The following is a 17,657-nucleotide window of genomic DNA, read 5'->3' as shown; positions in this document are numbered from 1 at the left end:
TGGTGTTCTCTATGTATATAAAAACTCCTCACTATATTTTCCACTGTATGCATCTGATGAAGTGAGCTGTAGTTCACGAAAGCTTATGCTCTAATAAATTTATTAGTCTCTAAGGTGCCACAAGTACTCCTTTTCTTTTTACGGACACAGACTAACACGGCTGCTACTCTGAAACCTAGAATTATATCTGACTCCCACTGAGAATCTGGCCATTATGTAATGAAAAAAAAAAGTGTGTCAACTGAAATTAAAGCATGACTTTCTGTGGAACCTGCGTATCTGGAATATAACAAATACAATTCCTTTCTTACTACCTAAAAAACTCATTCACTGAATTCAATCAATCATTCTTATCAGCATTCCTTTAGCTCCTGTGCAATAAACATTTGAACTAAAAAAACTTCCCAAGTCGAATTCCACCATCAAGATAATACATTAAGGTAAGTAACCGTGATCCTGTCCTCATGACTTTCATGTTTAACATTGTGTCAGCTTTAACAGTGGGAGACTTTTTGTTTGTTTTTTTAAAAAGGCAACATTCTGTTGACTTGGTTCAATGGATCCTCTGAACCAGATGTTATTGAATCAGGTACCAAAAATGCAGAGTTCAAAGCAGGTTTTTGTGGCTGATATGGATAATGAAGATAAATTATACAGTCTTGTTATAAAGACAGAGGTAGGTCAAAAATTGTATTAAAATACATGCCTTTACCCATTTTGCTCTTAGAAACTTAGGCCCACAGTCTGCAAATGTGCATAGGTTTTTCCTGACTTACATTAGTAACATATTTGAAATCAGAGTCTTTCTTTTGTAGCATAATATACTAGGGTTCAATAAATCAACTTTACAAGAGATTTTCATTGATTTATTTGAGGGAAAGACATTTGCATACATAGCATTTTCATTCATTCCAGGGAAGAACAGTTAATTCACTTTTATTAAAAAAAAAGAAACACCTGAAACAGAGCAGACAGTATGTTGTAAGATCTTGAGTCATTAAATGGCATTTCAGAATATAATATCGTACCAAAACAAAATGAGCATATGCAATTACCACTTTAAGTGTTCTTTACTAAGTGGGTTATTAAGGTTAGATACGGCAAGCATCCTGCACTTTCTGTACAGTAGGGCTGTAAAGCACATTTCTGCAAATTTTATGCAACGTTTGGTTAGGCTATAAAGCATGAATGAGCAATAACTTTTAAAACCCATTTAAGAGCATATAGTTGCCATGTTTAATTTCAGAATGGAAGGCTGTTAAAAAACGCTGATTCATTCAAGGCACTAATTCCCCCCCGAAGAAAAAGAAAAAGGGGGTGGGGGAAAGAAAAAAGTAAAAATTGACCAACAGACCTGAGCTTTCAGTTTCTGGCCTTTAGCTCCTGCTCTACCTGGAATCCACTCTACCGTTCCTGCTCTACCTGAATCCACCTCTTTTGGCCAATGCAATATCATCTTGTGACAAAGCAAGGACAGCTAAGTGACTGGGAAGCAACTCCTCTTGAAAGCCGTAACAACCACTAAAACATGTAATTCATCTCCTAAATGGGTATCAACTTTGATCTGCATAAAGGAGTTTTAACACGTAGCCAAACTAGACCTTGTGCAAACGTACACAATGTTATGCTTACGACTGCATGTGGAAAGTTACATTGATAAAAGTGCCTTTTAAAAAGTACCTTATTTCCCTTTGTTACATGCAACTTATAGCAGGTTCCAATTTAAAAAATATATTCAGGTGAGTCTAAAGTTTGAGGCCTCATTCCAGAAGAAATCATAAAAGCTGATTTTGGTAAACTGGGCAAACAATATGGGGTTTAATATGGGTAATGCTCTTATTTTTGTAGCACAACAGGCATGCCTAGTGCCATACGGGCAAATAAAACAAGATCCTTGCTCTGCGGTGTTTAGTCTGAGTAGAAACAAACAAACCAAAGTGATAACTTTGGAGCGGGAGGGGAAGAAGGGGAAGAGGAAAAAGGGGGAAGGGAAAAAAGAGAAAAATATGAACAATGGGTAGGGAAATACAATCCTTGGGTAGCTTTTCCTACACAGTGTATATTACAAGTTCACATTTCTGGTTAGTTTATTACTGTTAACTATATAATGTTCATTATAAATTTAACTTCTGATCTTCAATATACCCTTCCTATAATTTTGCCTAATTTATTTGATTTTATAAGAGATGGTAATCTGCACTGTTCCTAGACATATTTCAAGTTGTTGGAATTGAGAGAAGGTGTTTAAATACCCATGCACATACCCTGTACCCTTTCGAAAGGATACAGGGTGTCATCATAATTTACTATTAGAATGTTACATAAGAAAGGTATCTCAGTTCTCTATTCTATAGCTGTCTAAACACTTTCAGAATAGGTAGCATAGCATAGAAGCCTCAGCGAAGTTTCTTTCAGCCTGAACAGCAGTTTGAACAAAAAATTTTGTTGGAAACCAAGGACAATCCAAGAGGGCAAAATATGTTTCACTTCTATTTAAAAAAAAAAAAAAAAAAAGGGTTGAAAGGTGCACTTCTGGACGCAAATGCTGGACACCAGCCACCTGAAAATGCATTTTAACTCTTTATTTGACTACAGGATAAAACGCAACTGAAAGCATCAGGGAGAGAAGAGTGAAAAAGACCAATAGGATTTGCAGCCCTCTTCTCCTTCATGCCAATAACCAACAACCTCCCTCCAGCCTCATATGTACACCACAGAAATGCTATATTCAGCTCTGAGAAGTGGATGGTATACAACTGCCTTCAATCTCCTACTGCCATTCTAAAAATCAGCCATCTAGGGCTTGACCCTGAAGTTCTTACAAGCAAAAACTTTTACTGGCTTCACTATAGTTTGTGTCTGAATGTTAAGGGTTGGTCCCCAAAAGCAGGGGTTCCCAAACTGTGCTACTCATACCCCTGGGGGTACACGAGACATCTTGGGGGGGAAGGGTGGTACACAGGAGAAATTGTGTAACGGTGGCTTTTATTTATGCATTACTTTCTGTATCGCATTTTCATAATAGTCTACTCAGATGAGCTTTACCACTGTGTGGGAACTCGTTATCTAAAATATGGTAGTTAATTTACTTCAAGACATAGCAAGGAGAACACTGAAACAGAGCACTGACGTACAGAGCCCTCACCTCCAATCATTGTACAGTGCGGGTTCAGTTGCTCAGCAACAGTCAAGCCTAATCGAACTCAGAACTCTTTTAGGGGGTGGTTTTTTTTCGGTTGTATAGGTCACACAATAACTATATCTGTACATAACGGTGAAATATGGACAGATGGCTAAAGACAGGTAGTGTTAAGAAGAACACACAATATCAGTGATGAAAAGGGTAGGGATATGTGGGCAGCTGGTAGATCTGGAAGGAGGTATGCAATAAGAAAAGTTTGGGAATCTCTGTCCTAAAGGATACTGAAGGCAGACATAAAAGAAAATCAAGTCCAGAATCTTATCCACTAAGCCACTGGACCACACTAGACAGTTATCCATTACATACAAATCAATATAACTGGGAAATGAACACATTCAGCTCAGTTTCACAAATATTCAGTTACAATAAGTCGTTTAATATAACTTCACTTGGACAATAAATACGATAATTTCCAGGAGATCAAAATTCACTTCTTTAATTTAACTATTTAGAAAGTTAAACAATGGAAGATTTCACAACATAATTTTTATTTACATGATTTACTGTGAATATTTTAAATACCAGCTTGTGAAGCTACACAAGGATGTACCTCTAAACTGACACAGCAGAATACTGTCAAAACGTTTCTTTAACCTGGAAGCAATGCATTTTTAACAATTCAAACCATTTCAAGTTAATGTTGGATAGTACAACTGTACTTAATGAAGCTGCTCACAAAGACTCCATATTTTACTGACTAGTCACTGCTGAGTGAAACATTTTGAAGTACAGTTCTCCTGGTAAAAAGAGAGCCTTTTAAATTAATGACTCTGCTTGAGCATTAGGAAGCCACTCAATGCCAACAGTTCCATCTGTAGTAGTAAGTCATTTATAGATCTGAGAGTCCAGGCTGCTGCACACTGTTCTAGCCTCTGAATATAAATGGCAAAAAAATAAGTTTATCAGATACGATGACTTTCAATGCTGTAAATCCTGATAACAAAAAGCACAGACATTGCACCTCAAGCCATCATTAAAGAAGAAAGTGGCACTTCTCTTTTTTGGGCAAGTGAACTTGGTTTTCTTCATTTTCATTCTCAAGACATTCCATATAATATTACTACTTAAAAGCATTTAACATTCATGAAATTAACTTCAAGAGAAAGAATGTTCACGTTAAACAGAGCACCAACTTATTCCATATATTTATTCATTAGTGAAATTTTATGAAAAACTAAGTGTTTAAACATTAGTTCTGCTAATAGCGGTCATAATTGTAATTTAAAAATAAAAGTTTAATTTGTAAAGTTTGATCAAAGCTATGGTTCAAAGAGCAAAATTTTATACATTCTGTGCAACATCCCATTTCCTTCTAGTGCATAAGTCCATGTCTGCAGTTATGCAGCTGCGATAGAAGTATCATCAGCTTGGCGACCTTGTGGCTTTAAAGAAAAAGAAGAGTCAGTATAAAGATTATATATGGTTATGAAATTCATCTAGCAACATCATCATAAATGAACAGGATGCTACAATGTATAATCAGTGCTGTATCTTTCTTAACTTCGAAGTATTTCTAATGGCAGCAAAAAATATTGTGATGTTATCTACATTCAAGTCTTCTAACTCTCCCAGCTGCCTCTATAAGCTTTTCAGGGCATCCGATGAAGTGAGCTGTAGCTCACGAAAGCTTATGCTCAAATAAATTGGTTAGTCTCTAAGGTGCCACTAGTACTCTGTATCTTTATATATGTCTTATAGCACCTAGCATAGGGCCTGACCCTGACTGGACTCTCTGGATACTGCTGCAATACAAAAGTTATGTTGATAATGATGCTGATGGTAAATACATGCATGAAACAGGAACAGCCCCAGAAGGTTCTAGGATAAGTTTGAAGCAGGGTCCCTGGTGAAAAGGAGTATTTTAAGAGGAAAAGCATAGCTGTGCACAGGAGCACACAAGAACGTTGGGATTCGGATGACCCAGAAGAAGAGAAGAAAGGAATTAAAAACCTAGGGAGGTTCTCTTGTAAATGCTCAGAACTCCTTTCCCTGGAGGGAGCAGACCTTTGTGTTGACCTAACAGCAAGTCTTGATGACTGATCTAGGAGACACATTGACTGACAGTGTGTATAAATAATAAATTCCACCCAGTCCTCTTAGCTGCAGTAAAATTGGAGGAATGCAAAGCCTGTTTTCAGGGAACAGAGAGAGGATTATAGATGTTCGAACAAGCCTTTCTCAAAGACACAAAGGAACACTTCAGGCCTCTCACCCCCTGCTTATGCTCCAATAGGAAAGGTTAACACAAGATCCTGTAAAGGAAAGACACAAGGCTAGCTAGCTAGCATTGTTTTGGGTAAAAAGTTTTAAAATAAGTGGGAAAGGGCCAGAAAGATTGCATAAAACCCGTTTGGCATGATATGATTGAAAATTGCGTTTCATCCCAAGGTATTCATAATATCTGAGTAGCTGCAACATTGTAGAAAAAATCTATCACCATAAATTTCATGTGCGCTTAGATCTTCTATCTCTAATAGTAAATTAGGTTCAGAAATATTCTGGAACCCCACAAAACCCTAAAACCCATCACATGATGAACACCCACACTTCACTCTTTGCAATCAATTCTCACTTGAGTAATATAAATATAAGATGGGTGGCAGATAATAAATGAAAACTTGGAAATATTCTAACCAAATGCAGCTCCACCAATACTCAAATGCAGACAGAATTTTAATTGCATGACTATTATCCTTCTAGTCACAAGATATTATCCAAATGTTCTGCGAAATGGATAACATCCTGTGACCAGGAAGATAACAGTAATTCTGGATGGTTTTAAGAGCAAAGTGCCTGTTGCTCATATAGAGCCCAGTCCAGCACTGTGTCGTGCCTGAGCAGATTGCTGCACCCACACACAGCTCCAGGGAAGTCCACGGTCTCCATGTACACACAGCATTGTGTCTGTGCATCTTAAAGCAAGACAAGCCTGCTCTCTAGTTAACTGTCCATTCAGTTAATCGGCTAAGCGTAGAGCTGGGGTTGCAGTTCTCAAACGCAAAATAAATCCCAAGTAAGTTCTGAAAGAATTCATTCATTATAAAGGAGCCAAAAGCCTCCATTAGAACCGTACCTTTACAAAAATGTGCGTTGGTATGAATCGTCTGAGCAACTGATTAGTGAAGTTTGGGATCCGCAGCAAGATATTAAGAGATGGTAACTGCTGATATCCAGCCATGAGAGGGTAGAAGTTATATAACATTTCCTGCTGTGTGCCAGGAAGGATTCGCAATCGTATCTAAAATCATAAATAATTCCAGGAAAGAAAACTGTTTACATATATTAAACATTTGCACACTCCAAAGTTAAAAATAATTCTTTCAAATATTCACTTTAATCGGTTTGACTAAAAAACACATTATTCAAAATATTACAACAACTTTCTTTTCTACCCAACTGCACACACTGTATCATATGATCAATATGAATGTTCTTAACCTATCCAGAAAGGCATAACTAGACACTCCTAAGATGACTTATTTTCAGTCCTCCTAAGATTAAAAAAAAGCTTTGGACGTGCATGTTCCTCCAGATGTATTGCTCATTCTTCAGTTCACCAGGTCTTAAGGATGAGTATTTACTAAATAACTCTAGGGCAATTTGATCTATAGCAGAGTTGATAGTAAGCTAATAGGCTATCAACAGGTAACAGTTGAAAGTCTACCATTCACTTAGGGTTGCCCATATTTGTTACATAGTGTACTGTGTTTCTTTCTAAGTCACTTGATGTAAATTTCACAAGCCTTGTTTTGGTAGACAGAAATTTAACAGAGCTGGGAGACAGATTTGTTCTGAATACAGTTACAATTAATTTGTTTTTAATATTTATTTTCCGGTTTTACAGTAAAGTTGCATTAAAAACATTTAATTTTTAAATACAATTTATATAATCTAAAGCAGTGGTTTTCAACCTGTGGTTGGCAGACTGTGGGAGCTCTGCAGACTATATCTAAGGGGTCTGCAAAAGGTTGTTGTTACCATAGAAGAGTGGTTTCCAAAACTTGGGGTCCAAAGACTATGTCTAAGATTTCCAGAGGGATACACACTTCCATTAGAAATTTTTTTTAGGGGTTCACAAATGAAAAAAAGGTTGAAAATCACTAATCTAAAGAGTATGTTGAAATCTATTAGAATAGGTTAACAGTGGTGTGAAAAGTATCATCATGCAGTAGTGACAAAGAGGACAATTTGTACCTGTTTAAGACCTGAAAACATGAAGGCATCGCTTGGCTCCACTGATATTTCCACATCCTGGACTAAACTGGTCTTGTTTTGCAAGTGATATCTGACAGGCAAGGATTCTCTGACTCGACCAAATGATGGCAGATCTTTGGAGACAAAGGGAATGAATATAAAGGTTACATAATCTGATATGTAAATAAACGTCTTGGTTTCACATACAAAAACCAAATCTGACTCAATAAAAGTAGAAAGGTCTGCAAAAAGTGGCTATTATCTATAGTACATCTGATCAAATGTTTCAGGAACAAATCATTAAAAATTTTATAAGTTTTCAAATACAACAGAATCAGCTCTAACATTAGAAAGCAATGAAAGATATCAGAAATTACTGTTACAAGACTAAAAGGAGTACTTGTGGCACCTTAGAGACTAACCAATTTATTAGAGCATAAGCTTTCGTGAGCTACAGCTCACTTCATCAGATGCATATCGTGGAAACTGCAGCAGACTTTATATATACACAGAGAATATGAACCAATACCTCCTCCCACCCCACTGTCCTGCTGGTAATAGCTTATCTAAAGTGATCATCAGGTGGGCTGGAAATGGCCCACCTGATGATCACTTTAGATAAGCTATTACCAGCAGGACAGTGGGGTGGGAGGAGGTATTGGTTCATATTCTCTGTGTATATATAAAGTCTGCTGCAGTTTCCACGATATGCATCTGATGAAGTGAGCTGTAGCTCACGAAAGCTTATGCTCTAATAAATTGGTTAGTCTCTAAGGTGCCACAAGTACTCCTTTTCTTTTTGCGAATACAGACTAACACGGCTGTTACTCTGAAACCTGTCACAAGACTAGTTCTATGCATCACAATATCACTAATTTGCACTAATTGAGGGGGCGAAGAAGGAGTACAAGTATGGATTAGAATAACTAGAGAAAGGGCAGGTACTGCATGGGCAGGGCTTTCCCTTCCAGCCCTGATCTTACAGGAGAAATATGGTCATCCCAAGTCTGTGGCAATGAAGGACAAACGTGTGCCTATGTACCAAATTCTGCTCTGAGACGTACTTATGAGGTTTCACGGCCTTGAGTGAACACTCCATGCATGCAGCCCAGGGTTAAATATTTCATGCATGTGTTAATATTACCTGCATTAACATGGAGTGGGATGCTCTCTACAATCACATGTGGTAGAGTGATCACAGTACAAACCACAGGTACACTTTCCACAGCTGAACTCCTATCAAAGAAAACAACACATGTAGACTCCACTTATATTCTTGACATTAAGTCACTAAGCCAACAGAATACTGGGATCAAGCAGCAAACAAGCAATAGTTACAGCAATCCCAACAGTTCAAAAAGGTGAAAAGTGTTAGCTGAATGTTTTTATTACAATAATCTTGTAAAAAGATGTTAAAATCTAAAGACAGATGTACCTTACAATATCTGCTCTAAAAACAAACCCACATATTGACTGAGGTGGGAAAAATTAGGGTCATTTATTTTTTCCGTTTGACCATTTAAAACATTACTTTTTATACAGCTGAAGTGTTCTTTAACTTGTCTTTCTTCCTCCCCTCCCCACATGTGAAGTACTCATTGGCTTTAGAAAACTGAAGAACTAGTTTCATACAATTGAAAACTTAATACAAATTTAAATATCACCATTTAGATGCAATTTCACTAGTACGCATTTTTAAAAATGGCTCTTACCGCTTTCACCCAAGATGATGCCACTGTGAGGATCAGTAAGGGAAGAAGAAAAAGCAAAATATATCCTCCCTACCACTCCCACCCTACGAAAAGTCATGAACTGCTTTAAAAATAACCAGACAAGGAATCCCTACCTTTTCCAGGAGATTACATAACGTCCGGTAGCCACTCCACTTTGACCATTAGTAACTGGTGGACACCGAAGGCAAAAGCATTCACTAGCACTCTCGCCTGTCTGCAAAACAACTATCAGCAATATTCTGTTTAATTTTAAAGTAAAAGACACTGAAAATTAGCACAGAAACCATCCAGATCTGAAAAACTAAAATTAGTAATACATACAGATTTTATATATAAATTTTAGGAATAAAGGTGTTGTATATATTGCATATATACAATCTGAGGGACCCCCAACTAATTCACAAACTGTACATGAAAACATTAGAGATAATAAGGTGCTCAGACAGCACAGAATTGGGGCCTGCAACATGGTATGTGGTCCCTGTGAGTAGAGCTAGGCCCAGTGCCCGTGTAGAGCAAGTGAGCCCAATCCAGCCAATTAAAAGAGGCTGGGCTACACCTGGACCTATAAAGGCAGGAAATGAGATGGGGAGGAAGAGTGACCGAGACAGGTTGTGCCTGGAGAAGGGAAGCCACAGTGGAGTGGAGGTAACTCCGGTGGTGGGTCCCTGGTGCAAGAGGCCAGTTGCTCTGGGAAGCTCCAGAAAGGGAGCAGAGCTAACTAAAGCCTGGTCTACGCTACAAAGTTAGGGTGAGGCAAGGTGCCTTGTGCATGTGTCTACACTTAAATGGGTCTCCCACTGACGTAAGTGGCCTCTTATGCTGACATAGTAACACCACTTCCCCGAGCAGCATTGTGCCAAGTTTAATATACAGAGGTCAACACGGCACACAGACACTGCAGTACAGTAACTCCTCACTTAAAGTCGTCCTGGTTAACGTTGTTTTGTTGCTGATCAATCAGGGAACATGCTCGTTTAAAGTTGTGCAATGCTCCCTTATAACGTTGTTTGGCAGCCACCTGCTTTGTCCACGGCTTGCAGGAAGAGCAGCCCGTTGCAGCTAGCTGGTGGGGGCTTGGAACCAGGGTGGACCAGCAGTCCTGTTATCAGTTCCCCGCTCCCCTAAGTTCCCTGTGCAGCAGCTGTCCAGCAGGCTACCAACTTCCAGAAGTTCAGCTGTCCCTCCCCCCACTGCCATGTGGTGCTCCTGCCCTCTGCCTTGGAGTTGCTCCCGTGAACCTCCTGCTTGCTGTGCTGGGGAAGTGGGGGACTAATGTCAGGGTGTCCCCCTCCCTCCTGCTCCTGCCCCCCCGCTTACCCCTTCGCCATATAGAAGCAGGAGACACACAAGAGGGCTCAGGGCGGAGAGAGCTGGCCGCAGCTGCTATTTCAACTTCCTGATCTTTTTAAAGGCAATGTACTTAGAGTGTAGTGTCGGCGTACTTAAAGGAGCAATGCGCATCTCTTGCTCTCTCTCTCACACATGCACACACACACACACACAGGGTGTGTCTCCATCTGCCATGCTGTCTCCCCTCCCTCCATTCGCGCTGCCTTGTAGAGTGTGAGGCTACATTAACAACGTGTTAACCCTGGAGGGCTCAGCCAAGTGCTAGTTCATCATTTAGCAGTAAGGCGTTCCCTGGGAAATATCCCACCCTCTTCCACCTTCTGACTCCACCAACTCAACCAAGCTTCACAATCATTGTTGCTGTGTACAGTATTAAATTGTTTAAAACTTGAGAGAAAATATATATTATAGTTTTTTGTCTGGTGAAAAAAATTTCCCTGGAACCTAACCCCGCCCATTTACATTAATTCTTATGGGGAAATTGGATTTGCTTAACATTGATCCTGAAAAATGTGATTTTAAGCAAAACAAACTACAACATTAAGCGGAGGAGTTCCTGTACCTATGTCGACCCTAACAGTCCTCCAGCAGCTTTCCCACCATGCCCCAGACTGACTGTTTCGTTGCCATTGTGAACTCTACTGCCCAAGAATCTCAGAGGCCTCCAACCCAGTGGAAAGGTTTCCCCCTTGGCTTCACAAATATTATGCAGGACAGAGCAGGCAGCTATTACCATTGGGATATTTTTCTCACTGAAGTCCAATCTTGTGCATAAAGAATGCCAGCATCCCGTCAATCGACCAAACCAACATTCAGCAGTCATACTGCACCTGCTGAGCTGGTAGCTGAACTGTTCCCTTGGTGCTGTCAAGGTGGCTGGTGTATGGCTTTATAAGCCCGGCAAGCAACAGGTAGACTGCAGATTACTGTTGGGAATGTTGAAATGCCAATAGTCATCCTGGCATTTCAACATTCCCAACAGTAATTGGCCAGTTGAGAAACAGTTCCTCCTTGCAGCTTTCTGAACAGTCCTGTGTTCTTAAAGATGTAAGCCTTATGCACCTTCCCTGGCCAGCCCACATGGACACTGGTCAAGCGTCCCTGGTGATCCACCAATGCTTGCATAACCATAGAAAAGTATCCCTTTATATTGATGTACTCTTTTGCAAGGTAATTTTGTGCCAAAATAGGGATACGAATGCCATCTATTGCTCCACCGTAGTTCGTGAACCCCACTGCTGCAAATCTCTCCACTATGTCCTTTACATTGCTGAGAATCACAGTCCTGTGCAGCAGGAGGCAATTACTGGCCCTGCACACTTGCATGACAGTGGCTCCCACGGTGGATTTCCCAACTCCAGACTGTTAGTGGTCAGTTTGGAATCAATCTGGTGTTTCAAGTTTCCACACTGCAATCACCACTCGCTTATCCACTGTCAGCACAGCTCTTATTTTCGGTCCCTGCACTGGAGAGCTGGGGCAAGCTCAGCCCACAGATCCAGGAATGTTGCCTTGTGCATCTGAAAAGTTCTGCAGCCAAGTTCTGCAGTCATCCCAAGCCTGAATGACAACACAATCCCACTAGTCAGTGCTGGTTTCCGAGGCCCAGAAGTGGCGTTTCATCATCCGCAGCTTCTCTGTGAATGCCACCAACAACCTTGAGTTGGTTCTTGCTATGTCCTACAGCAATCTGTCCTACAAGAAATTATTATGTTCCCCACTTATTCAGTTCTTCTTGCAGCTCTGAAAATACTGCAGGATCACATGCCCTGTGTTTCAATGCTCAGGACAATAGTGCAGAGCTGTGCAAGCTCCATGCTTCTGTTGGAGATAGAGAGCGAGGAGGGCCCCACGGATTTGTGGGATTTTGAAAAAAGGCATGAAAATTATGGGATACAGATGACGTTAGGGGGATAGATACAATATCAAACTGGAAATTTGACCTCACGCTCCCAGTCACCCCAGTGCAACTCCTTTCAGCCCCACCATGCATTGAGAATACTTCCCAAAGACCATATGCTAGATGGTCGCAGGTTGTATACTGGGATACCTATCCATGATGCACTACACTGTGCATTAATACAAGAACACCTGGTGAGTACACACACCGCTGACACAATGAGCCAACCATACATACACACAAGCAACGCACTAACTGCAGCAGCTTTATGCCGACATAACTTGTGTCAATGTAAGTTTGAAGTATGGACATGGCCTAAGATTGAGAAGCTGCCAAGAGCACCAGAGGTCTCTGGCATGAGTGACGCTGAAGTCCGAGGCAAAGGAGTGAGTTAAAAGACTCTTTTGTTTGTTTTAAAAAAAGAAACCTTCTTAAAAGGAGACTGGGCAGTATGTGCTTGGAAGCTGGGGAGAAGCCCTGCTCTGTGACAGGGCCACAGAAATATGATGATTTGATGGATGATAGAGAACCTTCTGAACCGAACCATGGAATCTCTAATATCTACACAGAGCATACAGAATCTCAAAGTCACATTCAAAAGAGTAAACTGCACAGTACAGCTGATTAAGACTCAGGAATCCCTTTCTGCTGTAAATGCAAAAAATTTGAAATGTTTTTGTTCGGTTTCAGAACCTAAAGTAGAAATTTTGACATTTGCTGCAGAAGGTAAATTGTTTTTTGTTTTTTTTTTTGAGGGGAGGCGGGGTGGGACGGGACACAAACTGGTTTGTTTTGGAAGTTTCTAACCAAAATTTTAAAAAGGGCTTTTTCATATTTTATCTTATTTTTAAACTGTTTTCTTTTTTAAATTAGTTCAGTTTTATTTTTAAAATTATTAACTGCTGCTATTTAGAGCGCTTATTGTATTTTCTTGTTCAAAGTAAGACATGCATTCAGGGTACTAAAAAACAGCAGCTACTTAAAAGTATATAAACTTAAAAATAAAATAAAAAGCCACAGGAGCCAGGGCTGCTAGGCTTCCAGGGAAGGTAGCTTCCTTAATTACCTTGGGAGCCAGACAGGGAGTCCTGGCTGAGCTGTGAACCATGGAAGCCACTGCTCTCCAGCAGCCAGCCAAGTGGGCTGTGAGGGGAGCTGGGGAAACCGGTTGTCAATAAGGTATTAAAATGTATTTCTTCCCAATTCCCACTCCATCCTTCTCAAAAAAATCTTATTTAAGAAGAAAGAATAATCTAAATTCTCACCATTCTCCACAAAAGATTCCAGTTGGTCTACTGGTACCATGGAAGCCGAAAGTTGTAGCTGGCTATTTATAATAGTGAGAGCCCAAGGTGAAGCACTCAGAATGTCTGTCATCAGTAAAAAGGGTATGTCTGCAAAGACTCTGTCTAAATGTTCAAACTACCAAGAGAAGAGAAAGAATGTGTCACTATTTTAGTGGTCAAATTTGGTTTACTCAGATTATGATTCTAAGACACGTCGATCAATTTTCTAAACACATACCTTTGAAGAAACAAATTTAACAGCAACATCAAAGGGAAATACAGTTTCTATAGTTACAGTTTCATCCTGCATGGAGGGGGAAAAGATTGTATTAAATTTCAAATCTAGATATTGACATCAGATTACAGGTAAGAAGTTATTACAGGGAACTGCATTCATCACCACCTGCCCCAGCCCTCTCCAGGACATCTGCTTTGCCTCTCCCCTAAACGATGGGCAGACAAAGCAACTATGGCTATTGGGGACTGCAGAAGTCAATGCTTTTCCTTTCTTGGATATACTTGTGAAGATGCTCATTCAATGCCTGGGCATTTTATTCCCTTATAAGCTATACAGTTATAAGAAAAAATTATGCTGATTATTAATTCATTAAATAGGTCATGTTTGAAACGGAATTAAATAAAGTGTAAAATAAAATGTTGATACCATACCTATTCTCAATAAAATTCCCTACAATAAATTTAAACACTAAGGGTCACTGTCAACTTAAACAAAAGCAAAACACCGCACTTTGGTCCAAACATTCCTCCCTCTCCCACAGTAATTATGGCAATCTGTTACAAGGAACATCTAAGAGATGAGAGAAACTAATTTATTTTATTTGTACAGTTTTACTCTGAGTACTTAAGACATCAACATGGGAGGAAAAAAACTTTTCAGAAGTAGGAAAAATTGTATTTGAAAACAAATTGGCAGGTGACTATGGAATAAGAAGCTACTTTTCGCTTTTCCCTGGATTAAAAAAAATTTCAGTTCGACAGTGTCCCTCTAAGGTTCAGTGATAGTTCCATGTACTGGTGCTATTCCAGATATACAACTCTGCTGGTACAACATTAAGTTTAAGGAATAACACATGATTTTATATTCCTCTACACTTGCCAGAAGTTGGATCACCTCAAAAATATTGCTTCTTGTGTCCATTTATTCTTCTTTATCCCTCCAATCCTGCCCCTTAAGCCTTTCCTCTTTCAATGTCAAAAAAGCAACATTTCCGCAAGATGGCCCACGTAGACTCCTGGCTTTGTATTGGGAATTATCTGTCAAGGCAACATGGTGTATCCTTCTCTTTACTCAGAAAGCAACCATATCACCCCTGGGCTAAGCATTTCTCCTAGGGCAGAAGCTAAATTATGGGTTTCTCTTTTACACAATCTCATATGACAGCCCTGTGTGCTGCATTTCCACCTTATGTTGGATATGATGTACATTTTAGGAGTATGAAAGTGAATACATTTTAAATATGTTTGGCAACATTATCTAAATTAATCCATTTAGTACTATTCTACAAAGGGTACCATTGAAATTAGGCTTGCTCTTAAAATCACACACAAGTAATCTGAATCCCTTAATCATTTCATATATTAACTAACATGAAATGAAGAGTCATTCCAAAGTGCTGAACTCAATAGATCATACCCTGTGGCACTTGCAGATTATCTCTTTTTCCTCAACTGTAGCACTGATTAAATAGGAAACATAGACCAGAAACATCCTGGTACCAACTGTTCCACAACGAATGTATACTGCTTTTTCCAGCTGTGAAATATAAAGATGAAATTAGTTAAATAGTACTCAAAATGCAACCAGCAGGTCCAGAGCTGCCCTTTCATTCATTTCGCGTACCTCAGCTAACACAGACTAGGGGAACCACAATGGACAACAATTGCTTGTCTTCAGCACTGGCTACTGGCAGCATAAAGTGCGACACCAATACAAGAGTAGCACTGCTCTGGCCATTCCACTACTCATGTTCTCCTGCTATTTACAGTAGTAGGCTGGAGCCATTACTAAGCATCATTTGCCATAACAAGCCTATGATTTACTAGCTATTAGTTCAAACTAGGGCTGTCGATTAATCACAGATAACTCACGCGATTAACAAAAAAATTAATCGCCATTAAAAAAAGTGAATTGTTACTAATCGCAGTTTTAATCTTACTCTTAAGCAATAGAATACCAATTGAAATTTATTAAATATTTGGGATGTTTTTCTACATTTTCATATATACTATATTCTGTGTTATAATTGAAATCAAAGCATACATTATTTTTGATTACAAATATTTGCACTGTAAAAATGATAAACAAAAGAAATAGTATTTTTCAATTCACCTCATACAAGTACTGTAGTGCAACCTCTTTGTCCTGAAAGTGCAACTTACAAATGTAGTGTTTTTTCTGGTTACATAATTGCCCTCAAAAACAAAGCAAAGTTCATTCAGTCCTACTTCTTGTTCAGCCAGTCGCTAAGACAAAAAAGTTTGTTTACATGGAAATAATGCTTCCCTCTTCTTATTTACAATGTCACCAGAAAGTAAGAACAGGCATTTGTATGGCACTTTTGTAGCGGCATTGCAAGGAATTTACGTGTCAGATATGCTAAACATTCGTATGCTTCTTCATGCTTTGGCCACCATTCCAGAGGACATGCTTCCATGCTGATAACACTTGTTAAAAAAATAATTCTCCTCCAGGGAGAATTGTATGTCCCCTGCTCTGTTTTACTCGCATTCTGCCATATATTTTATGTTCTAGCAGTCTCAGCTGATGACCCAGCACATGTTCGTTTTAAAAACATTTTCACTGCAGATTTGACAAAACACAAAGAAGGTACCAATGTAAGATTTCTAAAAATTGCCACAGCACTCGACCCAAGGTTTAAGAATCTGAAGTGCCTTCCAAAATCTGAGAGGGATGAGGTGTGGAGCATGCTTTAAGAAGTCTTAAAAGAGCAACACTCCAATGCAGAAACTACAGAACCCGAACCACCAAAAAAGAAAATCAACCTTCTGCTGGTGGCAGATGATGAAAATGAACATGCATCGGTCCGCACTACTTCGGATTGTTATCGAGCAGAATCCGTCATCAGTATGGAAGCATGTCCCCTGAAATGGTGGTGAAGCATGAAGGGACATATGAATCTTTAGCGCATCGGGCACGTAAATATGTTGCAACGCCGGCTACAACAGTGCCAAGAGAATGCCTGTTCTCACTTTCAGATGACACAGTAAACAAGAAGTGGGCAGCCTTATCTCCTGCAAATGTAAACAAACTTGTTTGTCTGAGCGATTGGATGAACAAAAAGTAGGACTGAGTGGACTTGCAGGCTTAAAATTTTACATTGTTTTATTTCTGAATGCAGTCGGTTTTTTGCCCATAATTCTACATTTGTAAGTTCAACTTTCATGATAAAGAGACTGCACTACAGTACTTGTATTAGGTGAATTGAAAAATACAATTTCTTTTTTCTTTTTAAAGTGCAAATACTTGCAATCAAAAATAAATAAAAAGTGAGCACTGTACACTTTGTATTCTGTAGTGTAATTGAAATCAATATATTTGAAAATGTAGAAAACATCCAAAAATACTTAAATAAATGGTATTCTATTATTGTTTAACAGTGCGATTAATCGCAATTAATTTTTTTAATCGCTTGACAGCCCTAGTTCAAACCACATGAGTTTTAATGTATTGCTGTGTGGAGAAGATGTAGGAAGACAATTACTCTCAGTAGCAGACATCAGCTGCTCTCCGTTTCATGAGCCCAATCCTTCTCTCTTCCTACTACCACCAAAAAATCAGTATGTGTCACTCAACTCTGCATCCTTATGAGATTTAGCACTCAGGCTCCTAACAAATTATCAGTACAGTCTACAGCGCTTGCAGTGTGCATTTACAGAAGATAGAGTGACTCTATATTTGCAATCAAAGTCCACCCAAAACCAGAAGAACTAGCGCATCCTGAATTCAT

General features: G+C 39.3%; 1 protein-coding gene across 4 annotated transcripts in view; it reads right to left on the bottom strand.

The window, feature by feature from the left end:
• Positions 1 to 851: 851 nt before the first annotated feature.
• The window catches only part of TRAPPC11 (trafficking protein particle complex subunit 11), a 44,568-nt gene continuing 27,762 nt past the window's right edge, over positions 852 to 17,657 (bottom strand). For 2 of the 4 annotated variants that reach the window (XM_073341745.1, XM_073341744.1), the window contains exons 23-30: positions 15,323 to 15,442; positions 13,907 to 13,972; positions 13,648 to 13,804; positions 9,243 to 9,354; positions 8,541 to 8,632; positions 7,397 to 7,530; positions 6,276 to 6,440; positions 852 to 4,584 (exon numbers count right to left, since the gene is read on the bottom strand). In XM_073341745.1, coding sequence (XP_073197846.1) covers positions 4,540 to 4,584; positions 6,276 to 6,440; positions 7,397 to 7,530; positions 8,541 to 8,632; positions 9,243 to 9,354; positions 13,648 to 13,804; positions 13,907 to 13,972; positions 15,323 to 15,442 — 891 coding nt within the window. In that variant the 3' untranslated portion in view covers positions 852 to 4,539. Of the gene's footprint in view, positions 4,585 to 6,275; positions 6,441 to 7,396; positions 7,531 to 8,540; positions 8,633 to 9,242; positions 9,369 to 13,647; positions 13,805 to 13,906; positions 13,973 to 15,322; positions 15,443 to 17,657 lie in introns of those variants that run through there. The other 2 variants (XM_073341746.1, XM_073341747.1) reach the window with 2 other exon arrangements.

This window comes from Lepidochelys kempii, chromosome 4 (genome assembly GCF_965140265.1).
Source record: "Lepidochelys kempii isolate rLepKem1 chromosome 4, rLepKem1.hap2, whole genome shotgun sequence".
NCBI classification, from domain to species: domain Eukaryota; kingdom Metazoa; phylum Chordata; order Testudines; family Cheloniidae; genus Lepidochelys; species Lepidochelys kempii.
This window is presented reverse-complemented; position numbering and strand designations above follow the sequence as displayed.